At 35.9% G+C, this 20026-nt stretch overlaps 1 protein-coding gene across 1 annotated transcript; it reads right to left on the minus strand.

Annotated features, from left to right (window-relative positions):
- Nucleotides 1-14772: 14772 nt before the first annotated feature.
- LOC149254470 (pectin acetylesterase 8-like) lies at nucleotides 14773-18179 on the minus strand. Its single transcript, XM_089457037.1, has 12 exons — nucleotides 17953-18179; nucleotides 17779-17861; nucleotides 16649-16778; nucleotides 16454-16533; nucleotides 16256-16342; nucleotides 16027-16151; nucleotides 15861-15921; nucleotides 15694-15750; nucleotides 15515-15592; nucleotides 15305-15410; nucleotides 15020-15165; nucleotides 14773-14929 (listed from the first exon to the last, which is right to left on the minus strand). Exons 1-12 carry the CDS (start codon nucleotides 18137-18139, stop codon nucleotides 14822-14824), a joined length of 1248 nt encoding a protein of 415 aa, XP_089313163.1. The 5' UTR covers nucleotides 18140-18179; the 3' UTR covers nucleotides 14773-14821.
- Between the last annotated feature and the right edge of the window lie 1847 nt (nucleotides 18180-20026).

Consider the following 20026-nt stretch of genomic DNA (forward strand, 5'->3'; position numbering starts at 1 on the left):
CAAGTCCAAACACATCAGTGTGCGCAAGCTCTAATATATGTTTCACCCTCTTACTACTAGAGGGGAAACTCACCCGATTCTGCTTTCCATATACACAATTTTCACAGAAATAAAAATCCAGAGAGCTATTACTCATACCTTCTACAATACCTTTACCATGAAGTACTCGAAGGCCCTTCTCTCCAATATTTCCAAGCCTTTGATGCCACAACATGGTCTTCCTCCAGAGACCACTAGATTTTCTGCTCCACTTTCAGGAACCACAGAACTGTTGCACCCATCAATAACAGTGCCACCTTGTAGCTTGTATAGAGTTCCAATCCAAACTCCCTGCATCAATACCAATGCTCCCCGAACCATTTTGCAGGTATCCTTCTCGAACACTATTTTTACACTTGCATCATCTAGCTTGCTTACAAAAATTAGATTTCTGGCCAATGCAGGAATATGTAGAACACCCAGAAATTTTCTAACTCTTCCACCTTGTAACTTCAACTTTACTTTTCCGTGACCAATGATTCTAGCCTTCCTATCGTCCCCTAAGAAGACATCACCACCATCATATTTCTCATACTTGCATAACCACTCTCTATGAGGAGTGAAGTGAAAGGATGCACCTAAGTCAATCAACCATGCCTCATGATCTACATGTGTACTTGAAGAAGCCAAGTACACATCCCCACCTTCATCTGAGGTGGTTTTCGCCTCTGTAGAAGGAGCATCATCAGATCTCTTTCCTTTGTCAGTAGCTTTAGATTTATAGTCCCTTTTGCAGTACCCTTCCTTTCCACATTTCCAACACACCACCTTTACAGGTTTTCCTGGAGATTTAGATCTCCCACTCGATGACTTATTTTTGTTTCTGTTCTGTGACCGTCCTTGTGCAGACAAGGCATCACCATTCTAGCCCTCCATATTTTTCCATCTCATCTCCTCCATTAGCAAGGCTGAGACTATTTCATCGAACTGCAAGGCAGTTGCATTGCTACCTATTGCAATAACTAGACTGTCCCATGAATCAGGTAGAGAACACAACAAACTGATGCACTTATCTTCATCTGAAATTTTAATATCAACAAATTCTAATTGACTTACCACAGTTTTAATTGCATTTAGATGCTCTATCACTGAGTCTCCATCTTTCATCCTTAGGTTATACAACATTTTCCCCAGGAATAGTTTATTCACCAGAGACTTAGATTGGTACAAAATCCCTAGCTTGTCCCACAAAACCTTCGCCGTAGCTTCCCTTGATACATTCAGCAATACTGAATCTGAGACATACAATCGTATTGTGCTCTTTTCCTTCTGATCCAACTTCTTCCATTCTTCATCAGACACTCCCGTTGGTTTAGTACCTAGATCTACAATGATCCAATGATCTTTATCCACCAACAGATCCTCCATCTTGAGTTTCCACAACTCAAAACTTTGACCATTAAATTTCTTGATCTTTATCTTTCCACTGCTCGCCATCTTCTTTTACCACCAAAATCAATCTCATAGATCTCCCACTGAATAGGGTCTACCACAGGCCTGAGTGAAACCCCTCAGCAACAAAGGTGTCCCCTTGAAGCCAAAACAACTCTGATACCAAATGTAGGTTTTAACCCCATACAGAAATTACCTGCATACGAATTCTAAAACACATAAAATAAACATTGCGAGAGCATAACACATAAAACACTTATACACAGAGATTTTCCCCTGGATCCCAAAACCAGGACTACCAGCTTGATTTTTCATTATGTTCCTTTCAATGTTACAATACATATTTATACATTTCGAAGCATCCAATACCATGGATCGAAAAACCATCACGTCAAAAACCATCGACCAAAAATCATCGTGTCCAAAAAACATGTGTGAAAATCATGCATAAAACCACAGGTGGGTTCGCCCAACCTAATATAGGGTCCAAAACAAAAAATTTCTGGGGTGTTGTCCTGGACCCCATAAAGTGGGGTTATAGGTATATCTCAAACCCCCTATGACCACCCCCCCCCCCCCCACTACACAATCGACGCAACAAAGATGGGCTCCGCCTGCCCTCTAACCCCTTGGTTAACTATGTGGGCTAGTTGTGGAAAGAATATAACACAACCCAACATGATGTGATTACAGGTTTTGCAGAGGATGAGCAATATTTTGAAGCTGTCAAAAGTGTGGGAGAATATCTTTTAGAATATAAAAACTTTGAAGTAAAGGAAGATGGAGAATATCTCTTAAATGAGAGAAGCAGTGATTTATTGCAACAAAAAGAACTTAATAATGCATTGATAATTGAAACTGTGACAACACAGGAATAATTTCTTGTGAAAGAAGGAGATGAAGTTAAGTCTGAAGAACTGATATGTAAAGAAATAGTTGGGACTGTTGAACCTTGTACATTTCAAATTGATAATTGTGTATAAATGCAGGAATCATAAGTAATGATGAAGTATTTATGAAGTGTCAAAGAGAACTTGAATTCAAAAAGAGTCAAGGGATCTCTACTTGAATGGTTCATGAGGCACAATACTTGCTAAGGTTTTGCAAATGGGGTAGCAAGCTAAGTGGGCTTGATTGTGGGGAAAACTCCACAGTTAAGCGCGCTTGAGCCAGAGGAGTTCTGGGATGGGTGACCTCCTGGGAAGTCCTGGTTACCGGGTGCAAGCCCCGGAAGTGATGATTGATGCTATGTGATTCATTTCACTAGTTTCAATCCCACTTCTTCACCCCTGTGAGCATCACCCGATGCAATGAGTGCTAAGTGAACTATTCAAATATCATGAGAAATTAATCAGTTACGACTACTTCTCATGGAAATGGTCATACGTGAATGACTTACTTAACGCAGTTGAATCCCAAAATGATATCTAATATAATGCACTGCGTAAACCCCCATACTTAAGAACTTGAATTGCTGGAGTATTTGTTGGGAAATTCAAAGTATGATAATGTGATTATAGAGGAAGAAGTTCATTTCAGTGAACAAGATCAAAAAGACATCATTGAAGTAGATGGTGTGGAGGAAAGACTAATTGATAGTCTTGGAAATACTTTAGAGGATTCTTTAGAGAATTTTTTAAAGAGGTTGAATCAACATACTGATGTGTTGATAGAAGAGGAGAAAAAAACAGAGCAGCATATTGATGTGTTGCCAAAAGAAAAGGAGGCACTGAGGCCTTATGATTTTTATTTTTACAAGTGTTTTATGAGTGTAGGTTTAGTTGTAGGTGTTGGAGGAAATTTGGCATAGATGGACAACCAACCAAAAATGGAAGAAGAAGATTCTATGGAAGAATTTAATCCATGGAACATATATGTTCAATTGCTGGAGAGGATGCTGGAAAGTGAGGATTCAGTGCAGATAGAGATAATCTTGACAGAGGGTAAGGATGAAAGGGAGGAGATAAGAATAAGCGAAGAACAAGTAAGAGTAAGTGATAGCATTCAACAACTCCAAGGAGAAGAATAGTAGTTTGAAGAGTTAGTGGACAACAACAACAACCTGAAGCAGAGAGAAAGAAATAACAGTGAATGGTAGAATATGGACCAGTCCAAGGATGTGCTAAAGACAGAAATTGAAGAAATGTGGCAGTTAATGATGAAGTAATCCATGAGGAGGAAAATGATAGCAGCAAGAAGGATGATCAATCAGAACTTGAACTTGGTTGACAAGGAGAGGAAGACAAAACAAAAAACAACAGACATTCAGTAGCAAAGGTGCAAAGCGTTTGGACAACTACAAACTAAAGTTTGGGACCCTGGAGGTTTTATATCAACATATGAAGACACATGATCAGGAGGTCATGAAAATTTTCTACTTTCAGAGTCTGATGCAGCAGAATTCAGCTCAAGGAAAATCATTGTATTTTAGTAGACATAGGGGATCATGTGTTTTCAAGGAAGTTGGTTTCCTAAGAGTGAATTAGATTTAATTATTAATGTTTTGAGTGATTTTAATGAGAGAAGCTAGAATAGGGAATTAATTGAATATTATGAGGCATATTTGTAAATGTTCTTGAATGTAGGAGAACATGCGAGAATTAGGATATTTGAGAGATTGAGGGATTGAGAATTGATTATAAAAAATAGATTAGGATTCAGTTCATGAATTTATGGATTAGAGAGTAGTTTTAGGAATGAGGAAGAGATTTAGGAATTTAGTTAAGGAATTTATGGATCTAAACCCAAATTGGTTTTAGAATCCCTTTGTATAAATGTAAGCCTAAAAGGCAAAGAGAGGAGGTTATAAAGTTAGAAGCTAGATAGATAGGTGTGACATGTTTGATTGTAAGCCTACAAGTAGAGTGTGCAACAGAGGCCATTGACATTGAAGTTCAGGCCAAAGAGAGTCTTTTATGTAAATATTTGGTTATTAATACAAACAACTCAATTCTGAGTTTGAATGTGTATTCCGAGTGTTGAATGATGAGTGATGACTGAATTGGAATTCAATATAAATATGTGTGCAGGTAGAGTCGAGGCGAATACATAGAGGAGGAGAAGAGACAAAGGATATTAATGGGCATTGAATGACTGCAGAACCAAAGTAATGGTTGAATCGTTCGTGAGTGAAGAACTCACTAAGTTAAGCTAGGAGGAGTGTGCAGTGGAATAGCGAGGATGAGAAACCTTTGAAGAAAACCCAAAACCCCAAAAGAACATTGAAGAAAGGTGGATTTATAAAACCACAAGTGGATATCGGGTGAAAGAAAGGTTGTAAGTGGTAATTTCCCCATTGGCTCCGATTCCATACACCATTTGATAGGTAGCACTTGGAGGAGAGAGGAAACCGCTTTATTGGGTGGTTATCCTCCGTGCTTGTGTCTCACCCAAATTTGCTATCAGCCATTGGATCCGCTAAGTGCAGATCTACGGTGGAAGATCATTGGGCGACTTTCGGATCAGGAAAGGAGATTGACCGTTGGATCAAAACCAGATCAACGATCGTGATCTAATTGCAAATAGGAGATAGCAAGAGCAAGCAACAATGGACAATAGAAATGCGATGTTGTGATGGGCCAATACGCTGATCATTGATGAAGCGCTGATCAGAGGTATTGGGCATCAATGATAGCGATGAGCCAATAAGAAATAAGAGATTGCGATAAAGAGTGGACCCGAAGGAGTCATAAATGCGGGTGGAATCTATTTAAGATCCGGCCTTGGCTTTCGGTCGAGTTTCCACGTATTCCTGTGTATTGTGATAAAGGGTTGTTGTTCGGGTTTTTATTACAAAAGTGCAGTTAATGCTTTCGATAGAAGTGACAAAGCGATGAAGGGAGTGGACCCGAGAAGGTTAAAAGCACAATTATATAATATTAGAATCTGATATTGCGTTATCGCATACTGGATGTGACAGAGAATGTGTTAATGAAGCCCCGAGGAGAAGCGATTAGCGATAGCGATATAGGGACATTTCGAGAACTGTGCAAAGGCTAAGGAATAAGTGGAAAAGGTATGTTACGCATGGGTTATGTGATTTCTATTATAAAATAATTATAATAGAATTAAAGCAATATGAAGGGTTGGTGGTTTAAGTCATATATAACCAATGTTAAAGAGTGGGGAGAATTATACATGTGAGCATAAATTTAATGAAGGTTTAGAAGGGTGAATGAGTGCCGATATTAACCTTAATGAAGGTTATGAGGAGTTTTAAAGTTTCGATAGTAATGAAAGGATGGATTAAAGGTTAGACATTTTTAGTCTATAAATCATTTCGGACAGTTAGATAAAGGGGCCTAAACCATTGATGGTTGAAGACTTGACTCCTTAGAGAGTTAAAATTCCTGGGACAAATAGCTATATGCATAGACATATGCATATTGTGGGTAAAGCAGGGGTAACCCTGCGTCACATCATCATTAGCCCATACACTTGGCTACAATACAACTCCTCCAAAAACATGTCTATCACCATGATGAATCAACTCACAAAGGACTGAACTCTCAACCAACATAAAATGATGTAATAATACTATGTACATGGTTGTAATAACAAGAATATAACAACCCATACATGGATAGTCCATGTCTCATGTCATCTCTATGCATCTTGTGCCAATGAAGTTCTTCTATGCATGGTTTATACCATATTTTCAACCAACTTGCCAGTGAAAAAAAAAAGCATATATATGGCTGAAAAATGCACTACTTTCACTCAGAAAACATATGTAAAGAAACTACAAATACCTAAGTGAAAAAAAAAATGAGGGAAATTCCAAATAACTCATATAAATATCATATGCACCCCCTCGGCAAAATATATCACCAATAGATAGGATGATCCTGTGAAACTGAATGTGCATGAAGCCCAAAAGAACTCATCATGTGTTGCCGCAATAACTTGTACTCATCAAATTGCCATACTTCTACCATATGCGCCCCCCAAGGTTATGCACCTCTCATTAACTCAGTAGTTCTCTATAAATATGCAAGAAATAATCATGGACTATAGTAGGGGCTACTCTTCACTACTTGAAGAGTTGTTGCTCCTTTCTCCACATGGTCTTTGGCTGCTTCTTTTCTTCCTTCACTAGTTTTCTGGTAGCTCCTCTCTGTTTTTATTTCTCTTGTCAGTTTTTCATTGAGTAATTGGGCAACATGTATTCACTTGCCCAATGGAAAAAAATTATGACACTTATAAAAATCCACATGGAAAAGATATGAAGCAAGATGATCAAATATCCTGCTACTCATGTAAGATCAATACCTTGCTTGCAATGTGCTTGTCTTCCATTGGTTAGATATCCAATCAGATGCCTTATGGTCAAAGAGGTTACATGAACAACAATAACCATAAAAACCATAATTACAACTGATGGAGAATATCCTTGGCTGTTGATACTGCTGCAAGCTTCACTGATTAGATCTATACATTTTGTTCCTACAGTTAGTTGCAACATGTCTAAACTTGTGACAATTGTAACATTCTACCTTATGCATGAAATGAACTAAAGGGCTTTGTTTCCTTCGAAATTTCATAGATCTATCATGATCATCTCTTGGAGCAAAGGATTTTCTAAATGTAAGTGCTCCTTGAGGTTTTCTTCTTGGTTGTTGTTGGTTCTACCTCTTGTTTCCTTGGTTGGTACTCTTGTTACTGGTATTGTTCGATACAGGCTTCTTGGGTTCTTCTTTATTGTTTTTACCTGCATGCAAACTAGACTCACCCTTTTGAAATCCAAGACCAGATTTATTCAATGGTGTTCTATGGATCTCAAGAAAACTATCCAAGGACATAGTGCTCTTCTCCATCTTCCACTGCTTTCTCAAGGACATCACTTCAACTTCTAATCTCTTACATTTTTCTTCGTTCTCATTGTACTACTTCCTCATGCCTTCCTCAATTCTTTTTGATTCTGCCAATTTAATATTTAAGCTAATAATCTCCTCCTTGAGCTTGGCCTCCTTATCATCACAGTTCTACAATATTTTTTCTTAATCCTTGCATGCATCTATTAGTCTAGAAATCTTAGCTCTAAGAACCTTAATATCATTCTCATCTTCACTATGCACTTCAGGATGATCAGAATCAGAATCATCCAAATTGTAACTCAAAAGAAAATCATTAATATTTATTTCTTTGGGTTCATGATTTGTTGATCTCTGCACATCATCAACTAAATCATTTGAACTAGTAGGAGGAGACTCTTGTGGCTGAGCTTCTTGTTTTTGGAGGCCCTTCTTCTTATTCATTTTCTTTTTTCTTCTTCTTGTCACTCATTTTCTCAAAATCATTATTGTTGCTGGTACCATCTCCAAACATGGAATCTAACTTGTCCAACATTTCTTTGGCATATTTCAAACCTACTAGCTTCATCAAATCATCATCATGAAGATTCTAGTAGATTATTCATCTAGCTTGTCCATGCTACCGCAAAAATTTAGGTGTAATAGGATCCTTGCCACATCCTTCACATACCAGTCTCCAAATGTTAGATCCACAAGACAAAAACTAAGATTTAACATTTTTTCTCCATACCTTGAAATTTACAGTAGTGAGGATAACCACACATTAGATTATTTCATACACATAAACCATATAAGAAGCTAAAACAAGACAACCATGAGAGAAATAATAAACAACACATCAAAACACATCCACATAAGAGACATAATATATCTGGTGGAAAACCCTTCTATGGTAAAAAAGCCACCCTTCCTGTTGCATTGCTATGAATCTCTATTAAGAAAAATATGTTTTTTACGTAGATTTGTTAATTCCCATTAACTAGGAGACTCGACCTCAAATAAAATCAACTGACCCTCATCATCCAGGAGACTCGATTCTACTGATCATATCATAAGACTATGTTCTCACACAAATCTACGAACTACCATCCGTTGAAAGCCACCATGGTCAATGATCCTTGCCTAGCTCCGATTGGACTATCCAACTACCATTGGATGGATAAACTGTTCCTTTTGTTGAAGCTTCGAAATCACTGCTCCACTCTCATGAAGTCACTACTCCTCTACTCTATGCAAACCTCGTTTCATATATTTTCACACTGGATCCCAAGACTTTCTACTCAACTAAATTCATCTCTATAATACGATCTCCAACAACAAGATACCATCAACTAATAAAAAATCCACAACAAGTATACTCTCTACTCAATCAAATAGTGGCCACAATCCATCCAACAAAAACTGAACAATAATATCACCAACAACAAAAATAAATCTCACACAACCAAAACATCAAACCCTCAATATGTTTGCAACAGAAAAATAATCTTCCATATGCACCGACAATCCTGCAAAACAAATGCCAATAGATGCACTATTCAAATCATGATAAGATCCATGTCATTTTCTCTCCAAACAATCTGCTATAATAGCCACGAATATAATTTTTCAAATTGATACCCTACTTCAGAAATCTATAACATGCTTCAATTCTACTCACACTACTACCATATGCACACATGCACTATGTATCTATGCTCTCTACAAGGTTTGAAACATTCTTCTACTTTATGCAACCTTTTCTCTCAAATACTCACTTAATCAACTATCACCTAGCTCCAAAATGGTGTATATAAAACATGTAGGATGAAATCCATTATTGGACTGAGATCAAGAGTGCACAAAGTTAACGAAATCCAACCACTATGACTAGTACATTTTCACTAAAGGTGTTCACACCCACTAGAGGACTTCCAATTTCGACCTTATATCATTAATTTAGAAGCTTACTTAAACATACAAGTAAAAATACTCTGTATGTGCATGAGGAATGCAGAGAAATTTTTGTATTAAGCTATAACTCCACCCACAAGACTAGCAATTATCATTTATATCCGCATGCCCAAAACTATCTCCCAGTGGTTGGAGCCCTTCAATTGCACACACAAGCTTCAATCCATGGTTGGGGTATAGCATAATGAAAAACATAAAAAACTCTAATCAAAACCTCTGCCAGTTGTTGAGTCTCCTTCAAAAAATTAGATGTTTGCAATTCACCCCATTTCAATTTATATAGTGTTTCATGAAAAAAATTGATTTCTCTTTCTAACATATTTAAATAATGGAGAAAATATATATATAGAAATATTATAAATTATAAATTATTTTAATGTATTATTTTTTTAATAAATAAAATTATAAGATGCATTTGATCCAATAACATTGTTTTTGGAAAACTAGAGATAATCATATTCCCATGTTTTAGGAAGATTCATGGTAACAACTCTTTAAACTCCAAGAACAAGTTGATATAACTGACCTTTGATTACATATGACCTCCCAAGGATTGATAAAAGTCAAGGATAGAAGCAAGGGCTATCACCAAAGGAATGGTCTCCAAAGATTTTGAGGAAAGATGGTCTATCTTGGGGAAAAACCTTCAACAAAGACTTATTCCAATCACCCACCAAGGCCTTCACTAGGGATATGATCTTAGTGGCTCCTTTTCTATACAAGAGGCATATAATATGGAAGCATGACTCAAAGAGTTACCAAAGTTCTATATCTAGAACATCATTTGGTTCAGAAATCTATGTCCAAAAGTCTCAATCTATTTGTGGCTTTTAGTCCAAGACAAAACTCCGACTTGGTAAAATATTAAAAAACGCAATCACATGGGTGCTTCAAGCTGCTCCTTATCCCTCCTCAATTTTGAAAACATGGAACATCTCCTTAATCATTTCCCTTACTCTAAGCACCTTTGGCTCACCCCAAAGGCTTTCCTAAATCAATCTAATAGAGATCCACTTAGCATACCCAACATCATTGACAAATGGAGAGCCCAACCTTTTCCTAATCTTATCCTGAATAGAATATGGATCCTTCTTTTAGTATTCCTTGTACGGGCCATTTGGAAAGAGTGTAATTGGTGTATTTAAAAAAAAAATTAGTACCACATAGCTCCCTTTGGATAGTCATCCAAAAAAATGTTAAGGAATCCATTGTTGTGCATTCTTGGACCACCTAAAACTAGCAAGAAATAGGGGAGGAAGCCCAACTTCATAGAAATTGGCATTTGACTCCTAGTGTCTCACCATACTCCTCCCTTTGACCTTGTCTCCCATCTATCCCCTCCTCCTAGTCATTGCCTCTCCCTTCTTTCTTCAAGCTAAACTTCAACGAAGCCTCCAAAGGAAACGTAGGTACATCTGATTATGGAGGGGTGTTTAGGAATCACCTTGGATCTCCCATCTATATTTACTCCGTCCCATTGGTCCTCAATAGCAACAAACTTAGAGTGTTGAAGGACATAGAGAAAGCACTGGTAATAACCTAGACCCAAGGCTTCTCCAAATTACTCATGGAAGGTGATTCTCAGTTGGTTATATGTATGATCCATAAGATCTTAAATGGAACTCCAATAAGAAAAAAGATCCCAAAGTCGGAGGCTCAAAATTCTACTCACTCGAGTCTTGTCACCCCTCTCCTCCACCCCAGTTTCCATCCCCAACCACATCAAAATATTCGACAACCAAATAGTGGAAAAATTAGCTAATTAAGGATCTATTGATACAACCTCCATGATATCCACCCCTGTCATATTCTTGAAAATTATCCCTTCAAACAAGAGCATTGGAGTATATTCATAAGGCTCTAATCTCCTTAGATGCGGTATTAGAAATAAGAAAAGGTGGGGGGCAAGATGTTTTCATCACACCAGGCCACATGGCTAGGGGATGTGGAAACATACCCCCATAATGGCTTTGTATATGACAACTACAAACAACATAGTGTAAATCCCCACTCCACTCTCCAATTCCCAATACATGTTTCATTTCATCTACACTCGTAAATTATTGATGGTCTCCAACGCATGTCAATGGATACTCACGCCCTCCGTGCAAACATGGCCACCCTACATGGCTAGTTCACTAATATAGCTTGTTGTGGAGGTTTTAATTGACCATCCAATGGAGGTCTCTCACATCAACCCATATTTCAACCCGTTACATGATTATCTTTGGTTTAATGGTTTTTAGCCCAGGGTTGTGTTACAGGCTCAGGTAATGGGGCAACATTTCCAACCCTCTATTCATGGCAAAGGTATTATATTGATCCATTCCTAGAATGATAAATTGTTTTGATAGAAGTAAGTGGAAGAATTCCTATTATAGGTCTCCATCTATTCAAGCCTTAGTCCCAGGGTTCTAAGATGGAAAATCTAGAAAGAAGTGGTGTTGTCCTTTGTCACACAAACCTCTTCAATTTCCAACTATTGGCGGGGGTATTTTTCCATACTTACGAAGATCCTTAGGGAAAGGATTCAAAATGGATCTTTATTCCAATTTCCTCTCTTTGTCATAGCTAGCTCTCCTCTTACACTCTGCCTTCATTCCCATCCATTCAAGTTTGCTATTATTATCTCTTATGTTGGCCTTAAGTTTATCCTTAAATATTGTCTACTGACTATTGGTTTCTTAGGTGTTGACGTAGCTCTAGCGTGATCATTTCTCATTCCTCCCCAATGTTTGTGGGGTCACATTTCTTTGTGCATTCCTACAAGCCTTCCACATTGGGTAGGGCCCCTCATAAGGCCTCTAGTGCTAAACAATCACTCTTCTCTTCTCATTTCTATCTCAACCCCGAGAGTACTTTCATTTTTCCTTGGAGAGGTTCCAATCATTGTGCTAAAGACATGCCTCATTAGCTTACCTATGTTCGCGATGGGGCCACTTGTTATTAAAAACACGCGAATATGGGCATACTAGGGCATAGGTTTGGGCAAAGAGTTCAATTGCATAGTTTCGGAGTTCACTCCCCAACTAATTTAGGCAGATATTGCTCAAGCGGAATGGGAGATTGCTAATCAAAGACACATTTACTCAAATACAGAAGTTCTTGCAGATACCACAGATTGGGTTATTGACGCTAGGCATACACATGGTCAATACAACCAATATATGTACACAGTGGACATCTATTAACACATGAAGTTTCTATTTGGAAAATTACTATTAGATAGACATGAAATACATGAGAGTATTCTCCTCTCCTTGGATCACAAGCAATAGAAAATTACAACATTGGATCATTGACTAGGGTGCATTGAAAAGTATATAGGCATTCCTCCAAACTTTTGTTGCTCTTGGGGTAGCAACAAGGAACCTACACTTGTAGAAGCCATAGATTCAAATAATTCCTCTTAGCTAGTCTTTTTATGTTATGGTTCTAGTTTTTATGTTTCAATTATCTACACCTCTTTAAGACCTTGAAGGCTCATTTTATAACATATGTATTTGTAATCTTTCCTCTCTTGGAAATCTTTTGTCTTCTGCCTCTTTGAAATGATTGAATTTATGGGTTTGGTATGGTTCTCCAAGTGACCAGCCACTTCAAAATGATCTAAATTAGCATGTGATATATATATATATATATATATATATATATATATATATAGAGAGAGAGAGAGAGAGAGAGAGAGAGAGAGAGAGAGTCCTGTGTGCACATGTGTGTATAATTGCTTCAAAATCTAGCATCAATATCCTTTTACGAGGTGAATAGGGACATGGGTATAAGTGCAGATGACCAACTCAAAACCATTTCACTGAACGAGTAAGGCTAAGGTACCATCATCACTCATTTTGAATATCAGTGTGGTATGTGCATTGAGGACTTCACCTCAAGTGATTTTATGTCATTTCACTTCAGACAATTCTTCATTGAGCGAGATTGTCACACAATATAGGAATTCATGCAGATGCTTGACTAGTGGGGGGTTAATTTTCATGATGATGGAAACCTTCTTGAGAATGCAGTCTTCTCTCATTTTTATTTTATCTTGGAAGAGGTCATTTTTTACATTTTTCTCAACATCTGGTTTTTTATTTCCCTTCTTTCAACCAATCTCATAGCAGGCTTTGTGGTTAGTCTTCGGTTTCATTTCTATGCTTGGGACTACTCTATCTCACTTTAGTTATTAGGTTTTGGCCTTTTTCACATTGGGTGTTTAATCCCTCCATTCTAGGTTTTTCTCCCTCTCCTCTACTTGCAACATTGATAAGACAGTGTGTTCATTGTTGGAGTGGAGGTGGGGGTCAAGCCTCCTCTAGGGGCTTAAGGGCTTGCATGCGCACGAAGGCATCAAGTAGGACTTTTTCATGATTATACTTTGCCTAAAATAAAAAATGAATTACATGACATAGAGGATGACATCATGAGAAAGCAAGCGCTTTTGTTTGATTTTGAGGTTATAGCAATGGTTGCAACTTGGATGCCCAACTTGGGGCATAACCATGGGTACCAAAGCCAATATATGTATACCATGGATTTATTGGTGCATGAAATCTCTAATAGACAAGGTCTTGCTAGATTCTATTTGTGCAAAATAATATCATGATTTAATTAAAGGATATAGAGGGGACACTAGCACTCATTGAAGCAGGAGCTACTCCAAGAGTAAGACCCAACAACCACAACCCTCTAGAACTAATCCCCATAGAGGTCAATGCCTCAATTTCTTCTAAGTGTTGTTTATGTTTTGCATTCTTTATACAATATAGGATTATTAGGATAGTTGCCTATGATTTTGTCACTATTTTTCTTATTTACTAGAATAAGTAGTAAATGTTGGATAAAATCCAAGTGTTTTTAAACTTGTTAATATCTTAGAATGATGATCACTAATAATAATAGCAATGAATTAGTTTCCTAGTAGCAAATTAATAAAAAACCAAAATTATATGTAATTATAGTATATGAATACCAAATTTTAAAATAAAATAATTTAGTGTAAATATATAAATATTTATTACTTTATTATTAAAATTTTTTTATGAAATATTTAGTTAACATCTCATAAAATAAGATAAATCATGTTTTAAAATAACGAAGAAGAATTAAGGGGATTCTCAGTGAAAACAAATTATTTTTCACATCATTTTTCCAAAATTAATAAATAATTTAATTAAGAAAATCAAGTTTTAATAACTTTCTTAACAATATTTTATAAATCATAGAATTAAATTCTAAACTAACATACTGCACACACATCATTTGTGATAATGGAATAACACAGGAGAGTATTGGCAGCCAAAAATTAAGAATTATTTTAAGATGCCAAACTCGACCATTACATGGTTTTTTTGAGGGTTTCAAGTAGTGTAGTCCATAGCTCTTGGCTTGATTAACTCAGACTGGTTGGATGGGAAAGAGGCACAATAATATTTATTGCAGTCAACCCCATATCAAACAAATCCGAATCCGAGATGAATTTGATTACAAATTCATAGAATACAAACGAATAAGAAAGTAAAGTACTTCATACATGACTTATTCATGATTTGATAAGTGTGTTTAGTTAGATTTTTCAAAATTTCTGTTAGATATTCCATTATTCTACTCTGATTTGATATCACATATCAGCGATAAAAGTTGTGGTTACAAGTAGAATCACAGGGGTATGGACAGTCGATATACTTGACAACTCTTCGATTGAAAAACCAATCTCCAGCTGCTTCTGCAATGGTCTGCCAGGTGACAAACTTGAGTTTATAAGTAATTTAACTTTGAAGATAACCAATTTAAGACATTGCTTTAAAGGTAATGGAAAAACTCACCGTTGAATTTAATCTTGGGGAATTAGGTGAATGCCACAAAACTTGTACAGTTGTTTGGCAGTGTGCATAACATGAATTGATAAACAGCCCTCCAGTAGTTGATTTGGACTCTGGTGTCAGTGCACTGATCATATCATTCCTCAACCCTGTGCAAAATATTGTTGAAACAATAATTCTTCAATCTTCAATCTTGTGTAGTTAAGTTCTTAACAAAATTTGAAATTGCATGGTCAAATGCATGATGTTGCTAGAAACAAGGGACTTGTATATTGCTTAAAATTCAACCTTCCATTATTTTCAATTGCGATGGACCGCAGTTCGAAATACTCCTCTTGCAGTTCTGCCAACTATTAGTTGGATCTGCTGAAACAGGTACCAAAATATTTCCAATCTGTAGAAACAAAATACCAGCCTTGAAAACATATCCAGTATTATTCAATATGTTATATTCTACAGAGAAAATAAGTATGAGTGACAGAACAAATTGTATCTAACCTGTAATGGATCATATGCAGAATTAACAACCAAAAGTGGTGTTTTGATGATCTGTAAGAGGTATTGTGGAAAGAAGCACTGCCATTTTGTATCATCCAATGTTAGTAACAACTCTTAGAGGGAAGTGCAATTATAACATAATTTCAAGTGACAGTAACTTTATATGAACATCATAGTACCAGAGTTGGAGGATTCATTTTTGAAGTGCAAGCCCCTGGAAAATGTTTTAAAGATCCCTACAATAAAATATCAAATTTAACAATACAATGAGAATGAAAAATAGATATGAAGAAAGCAAAATAAATCCTTTAATGAACTTAAGGAAATATCAGAGTCAGATATATACATGAAATGTGATGATCTGATTACTGTAAAATCTAAATTGTTTTTGTTGTGACACGTCCTTCCTGCATCATGAAATTTATGACATCTATCAAAATGTGCATAAAATTTAGAATAGAAATAAAGCATGGGTGTGCATGATATCAAATAGGATGTTATTGAGGACATACGAATCCAGTAAAAATCCAGCGTCTGGCATGCACTTGACTATGGCACCCTTGGGCAGAAGATCATGAAAATCATCGCAATGAATAAATGTAGCCAGGCCACCTGCTGAGCAACCAGTAAGAATGGCCTGCAAAAAATCAATTCATAGATCACATTCCATTTTCATGGCTTCCAAGTTTCAACACTTTTCTGATATATGAATATGCATCAGAGAAAACTAGTAGAGCTTACCTGATTGGCTTTGTTCATCCCCTGTGCCAAAAGATCTTCCATCACAGCTTGCCATATTCTTTGACCTCTCATATGGAGGTTGTTACTCTGAAATGCTGCTCATAATTAGTTATGAAAGTTTCCACTGATGTGCAAATGCAACATGCCATGTTGATAGATTTTTAAAATCTTGTTTCATGGGTATTCAAACTAACATACCGGGTCCACCTTCTCCACATCTCCAGTGAATGATGACCCGTCACAATACCGAACCATAACTCGGTTCCAGTTATAGAAATCTGTTGAACAGTTTACAGTGGTTTCAATGGCAGGTTATGCTAGACTACTTCTGATCTTCAACCACATGAAAGACAAATTATAAACACTTGGCTTTAGCGTGTAGCTTTGATTTACCTGGATTTTGTGATTGAGCAGCACTTAAACTGCCAGTAAATGCCATTGATTTCTCCATGTACAAAGAAGAACCCAATGCAGAGCGTGCGCGCTGCGAACACGAGGGTATGTCGCTACACCATCCTCCACCCTGCAAATTAATTTTCAGCAGATAAGGATTGAATATTGTTTATTTTATTTTTTATTTTTCTCTAATTAGGGTAGGGGCTAGCCTCGATGTTAGATGGACGAAAGATCTATTAGTGAGTGGGATGCTATATTATGGGAGAGACCCATAAATGATCTTCATCGTCACCCTTCACATGAGACTTAGTAATCTAATTTAGTAAGGAGTAAACCCATTACCCAACCCTTCACATCAGATTTAGTAATCTACTTTAGTAAGGAGTAAACCCATTACCCTGTATCTAAGTCATTTTAACATAGAGAATCAATATTAAAATGAATATAAAAGAATGGAAAAGCCACTCTAACATGGTTATCTTTATTTAGATTGCGGATGGGCTCAATATTTCACAATCAAACAGACATAGGTGCAGTCAATTATTTGACTGCGCCCATGTCTTTCTGATTGCGGAATATTTGGCAATTTCATGCACCGCATCCATATTTGGCAATTTCATGCACCCCACCCATGTCTGTCTGATTGCCGAATATTTGGCGAATCAGCAATAGAAATAAGATTAGGCCCTGATTGCCTAATATTCTACTAATCAGCAATCAAGATAAGCTCAGGGCCCTACCATAGAGAATCAATATTAAAACCCCTCCCATGAGATTTAGAACTCTAACTTAGTAAGGAGTATACCATTAAAATCAATATAAAAAAAATGTAAAAACCACTCTAACATAGGTATTTTTATCTAAATTGTTGATTTGCAACCAGACCGACATGGGCGCAGTCAATTATTTGACCGTGCCCATGTCCATCTGATTGCCAAATATTCGACAAATCAGCAATCGAGATTAGTTCAGGGCCCTGATTGTCAAAAATCCTACGAATCAGAGATAAACTCAAACCTGACATAGAAAATCAATATTTTGAAATAAATATAAAAAAAATGAAAAAACCACCCTCACATAAGGAATCAATATTAAAATGAATATAAAAGAATGGAAAAATGACTTGCCTCCAAGTGAACTAGCCAACTATTTGCTCCGGATCCCGATCCCCGGTGTAAATGGTAAGCTGGTGGGCTTCCATCCAAACATACTGCAAATATCAATGAGCTACATATTTAGTTACATTCTTGAAATTTAGGCCCCATTTCAGAAATTTTATCCCAACACACAGATACACTTACCTGCTCCTTTAGCTACTGCGTTCTTCAGCACAGTGATGTTTACAGAGACCATTAAATTGGACGAATCAGCCAGTGACAACTCTTTTGTCACCGGGAATCCCCTGATATGGAGTGTATCTGCATCGCTTCGCAGTGCTATTATCATGAAAATTACTACAAGAATAAATGCACATTTCACAGATCTCATATTTGCAGTCCTGCAGTAAACCACCGTGGATAAGAACTGTTAGAATCGATACGCATGGAAATTCAACCGTGAAAAAAGCTTCATACGTGATTCTGAAAAGCTCGAGGAACAAAGTATTTATAGCTATTTGAGTTATGGAGTCTCATAAATGCTTCACTAAATTTGAATCATTCGGGTAATTAGTTAATGATTAGTTTACTGGTTTACTATGGTTAGATAAATGAAAATAATGTGACATTGATAAAATGAATTTAGTTTTGTTAGTTTATCAGATGATTAGTTAAATAAAATAATATTATATTTAATTTAATTGATATGAGAGAAGGAAAGAGAGTTAATTTTGGGTAGTCTAATTTATATATCAAATAATTTAGTTTAATTTATATATCAAATAATTTTTTTATTCAGAATTAGGTAATATAATTTCAATTAAGAGTGTGATTTTTTATGTTCAAAAATATATTTTTAAATGCATAAATAGATTTAGCATTTTGAAAATATTTTAAGCACTTGAATTTTATAAATTAAATAAGTGAAAATCAAATTTTTAAAAACCTCTACTGAAATTAGTTAAAATTAACTTTAAAAAATAGACAAAAACACAAGTAAATCTATAAATTAAACTATACCTTAGTTTAGTTTAATATAATATTATATATTATATATTATATATATTAATTATTAATTAATATTTATTTTGCTTAATGTAATAACAACTACTACGCACCACATTATATGATTTCATAAACCATTAAAATATTAATGTTAATAACAAATTATTCAATGGATGAATTAAAATATGCATATGTTATGACCTAAAAATTCCATTCAGTGTCTCTTATGAATAAAAATAAATATTGTCCCATACTTAACTATTTAACCCAAGCGTTTGTTATGGATGCATATATGTGGCCAAAATGCATGTATCTGGCCAAAGTTTCTAGGATACTACCGAATGAGGTGGACTATTTCTAAGAGGGTATGGATGAAATCCTCCTAAAGAATTTATGATGGTGATGTTAGTTATTTATGTGCTCCTCCATATATATATTAATTGTTAATATAGGTTATGATTTTCTTTAATTATTTTTGTTATTGATTTTCATATATCAATAAATATTATTTATATTGTGTTATGTTGATTTGTTATATGCGGAAGAGATGTTTATTTTGTTATTTTTATTTTATTTTAAAGGTTTATATTATTATATTAATTAAAAATAAAAATATTTAAAAATACAATAATTTATTTGATATATATCAATTTATTATTATATAATTAAATTGTATAGTATTTTTTCTCTATAGTTGAGGATTATGGTTACTCTAGGATAGGAGTTAGTGGAACGTTTGTATTAAGTTTTATTGGTAATGAATAAATAAAGTAAATGCAGTTTCATTTGTATGTGTGCCATAATGTGTTTTAAAAGTTGGTTTAGGATCATAGTCGATCATTGGCTTAGGCGTTAAGTGCATGGAGGTGAGGTCTTTACCTCGTCCTTTATCTTTGGTTGCTCCATGTGTATGCTTTGTTGGTTGTTTTCCGGGTTTGTTTCTTTGCAAGTAAGCATAAGACTTAACTGTGTTTTGGTTAGGGAGGGGATTACTAGAGTTGAGGAGTGGTGCTTGTGTTTCGCTTCTTTTCTATGGTTTCCTCTCTTCGTAGATCTTACATCTAGAAAGTGTGGAGGTTGGCGACCATCCTTATGCTTCAGACTCGAAATTGGATGGTGAGAAGGTGAAATGGATTCCAAATATTGGTCGTTTTCAGAAAAGGAGATTGAATTTTTTAAGTTTCATGGTGTTGAATCATCAGACTACTACTTTTCTCCATCTTTTGTTCAAGGATAAATAGGCGGAGAATTACAATGTTTTCTCATCTCTGGA

The sequence above is a fragment of the Pinus tabuliformis genome, chromosome 7, assembly GCF_031772625.1.
Source record: "Pinus tabuliformis cultivar Carrire ecotype Pingquan chromosome 7, CPIR1, whole genome shotgun sequence".
Taxonomy (NCBI): domain Eukaryota; kingdom Viridiplantae; phylum Streptophyta; class Pinopsida; order Pinales; family Pinaceae; genus Pinus; species Pinus tabuliformis.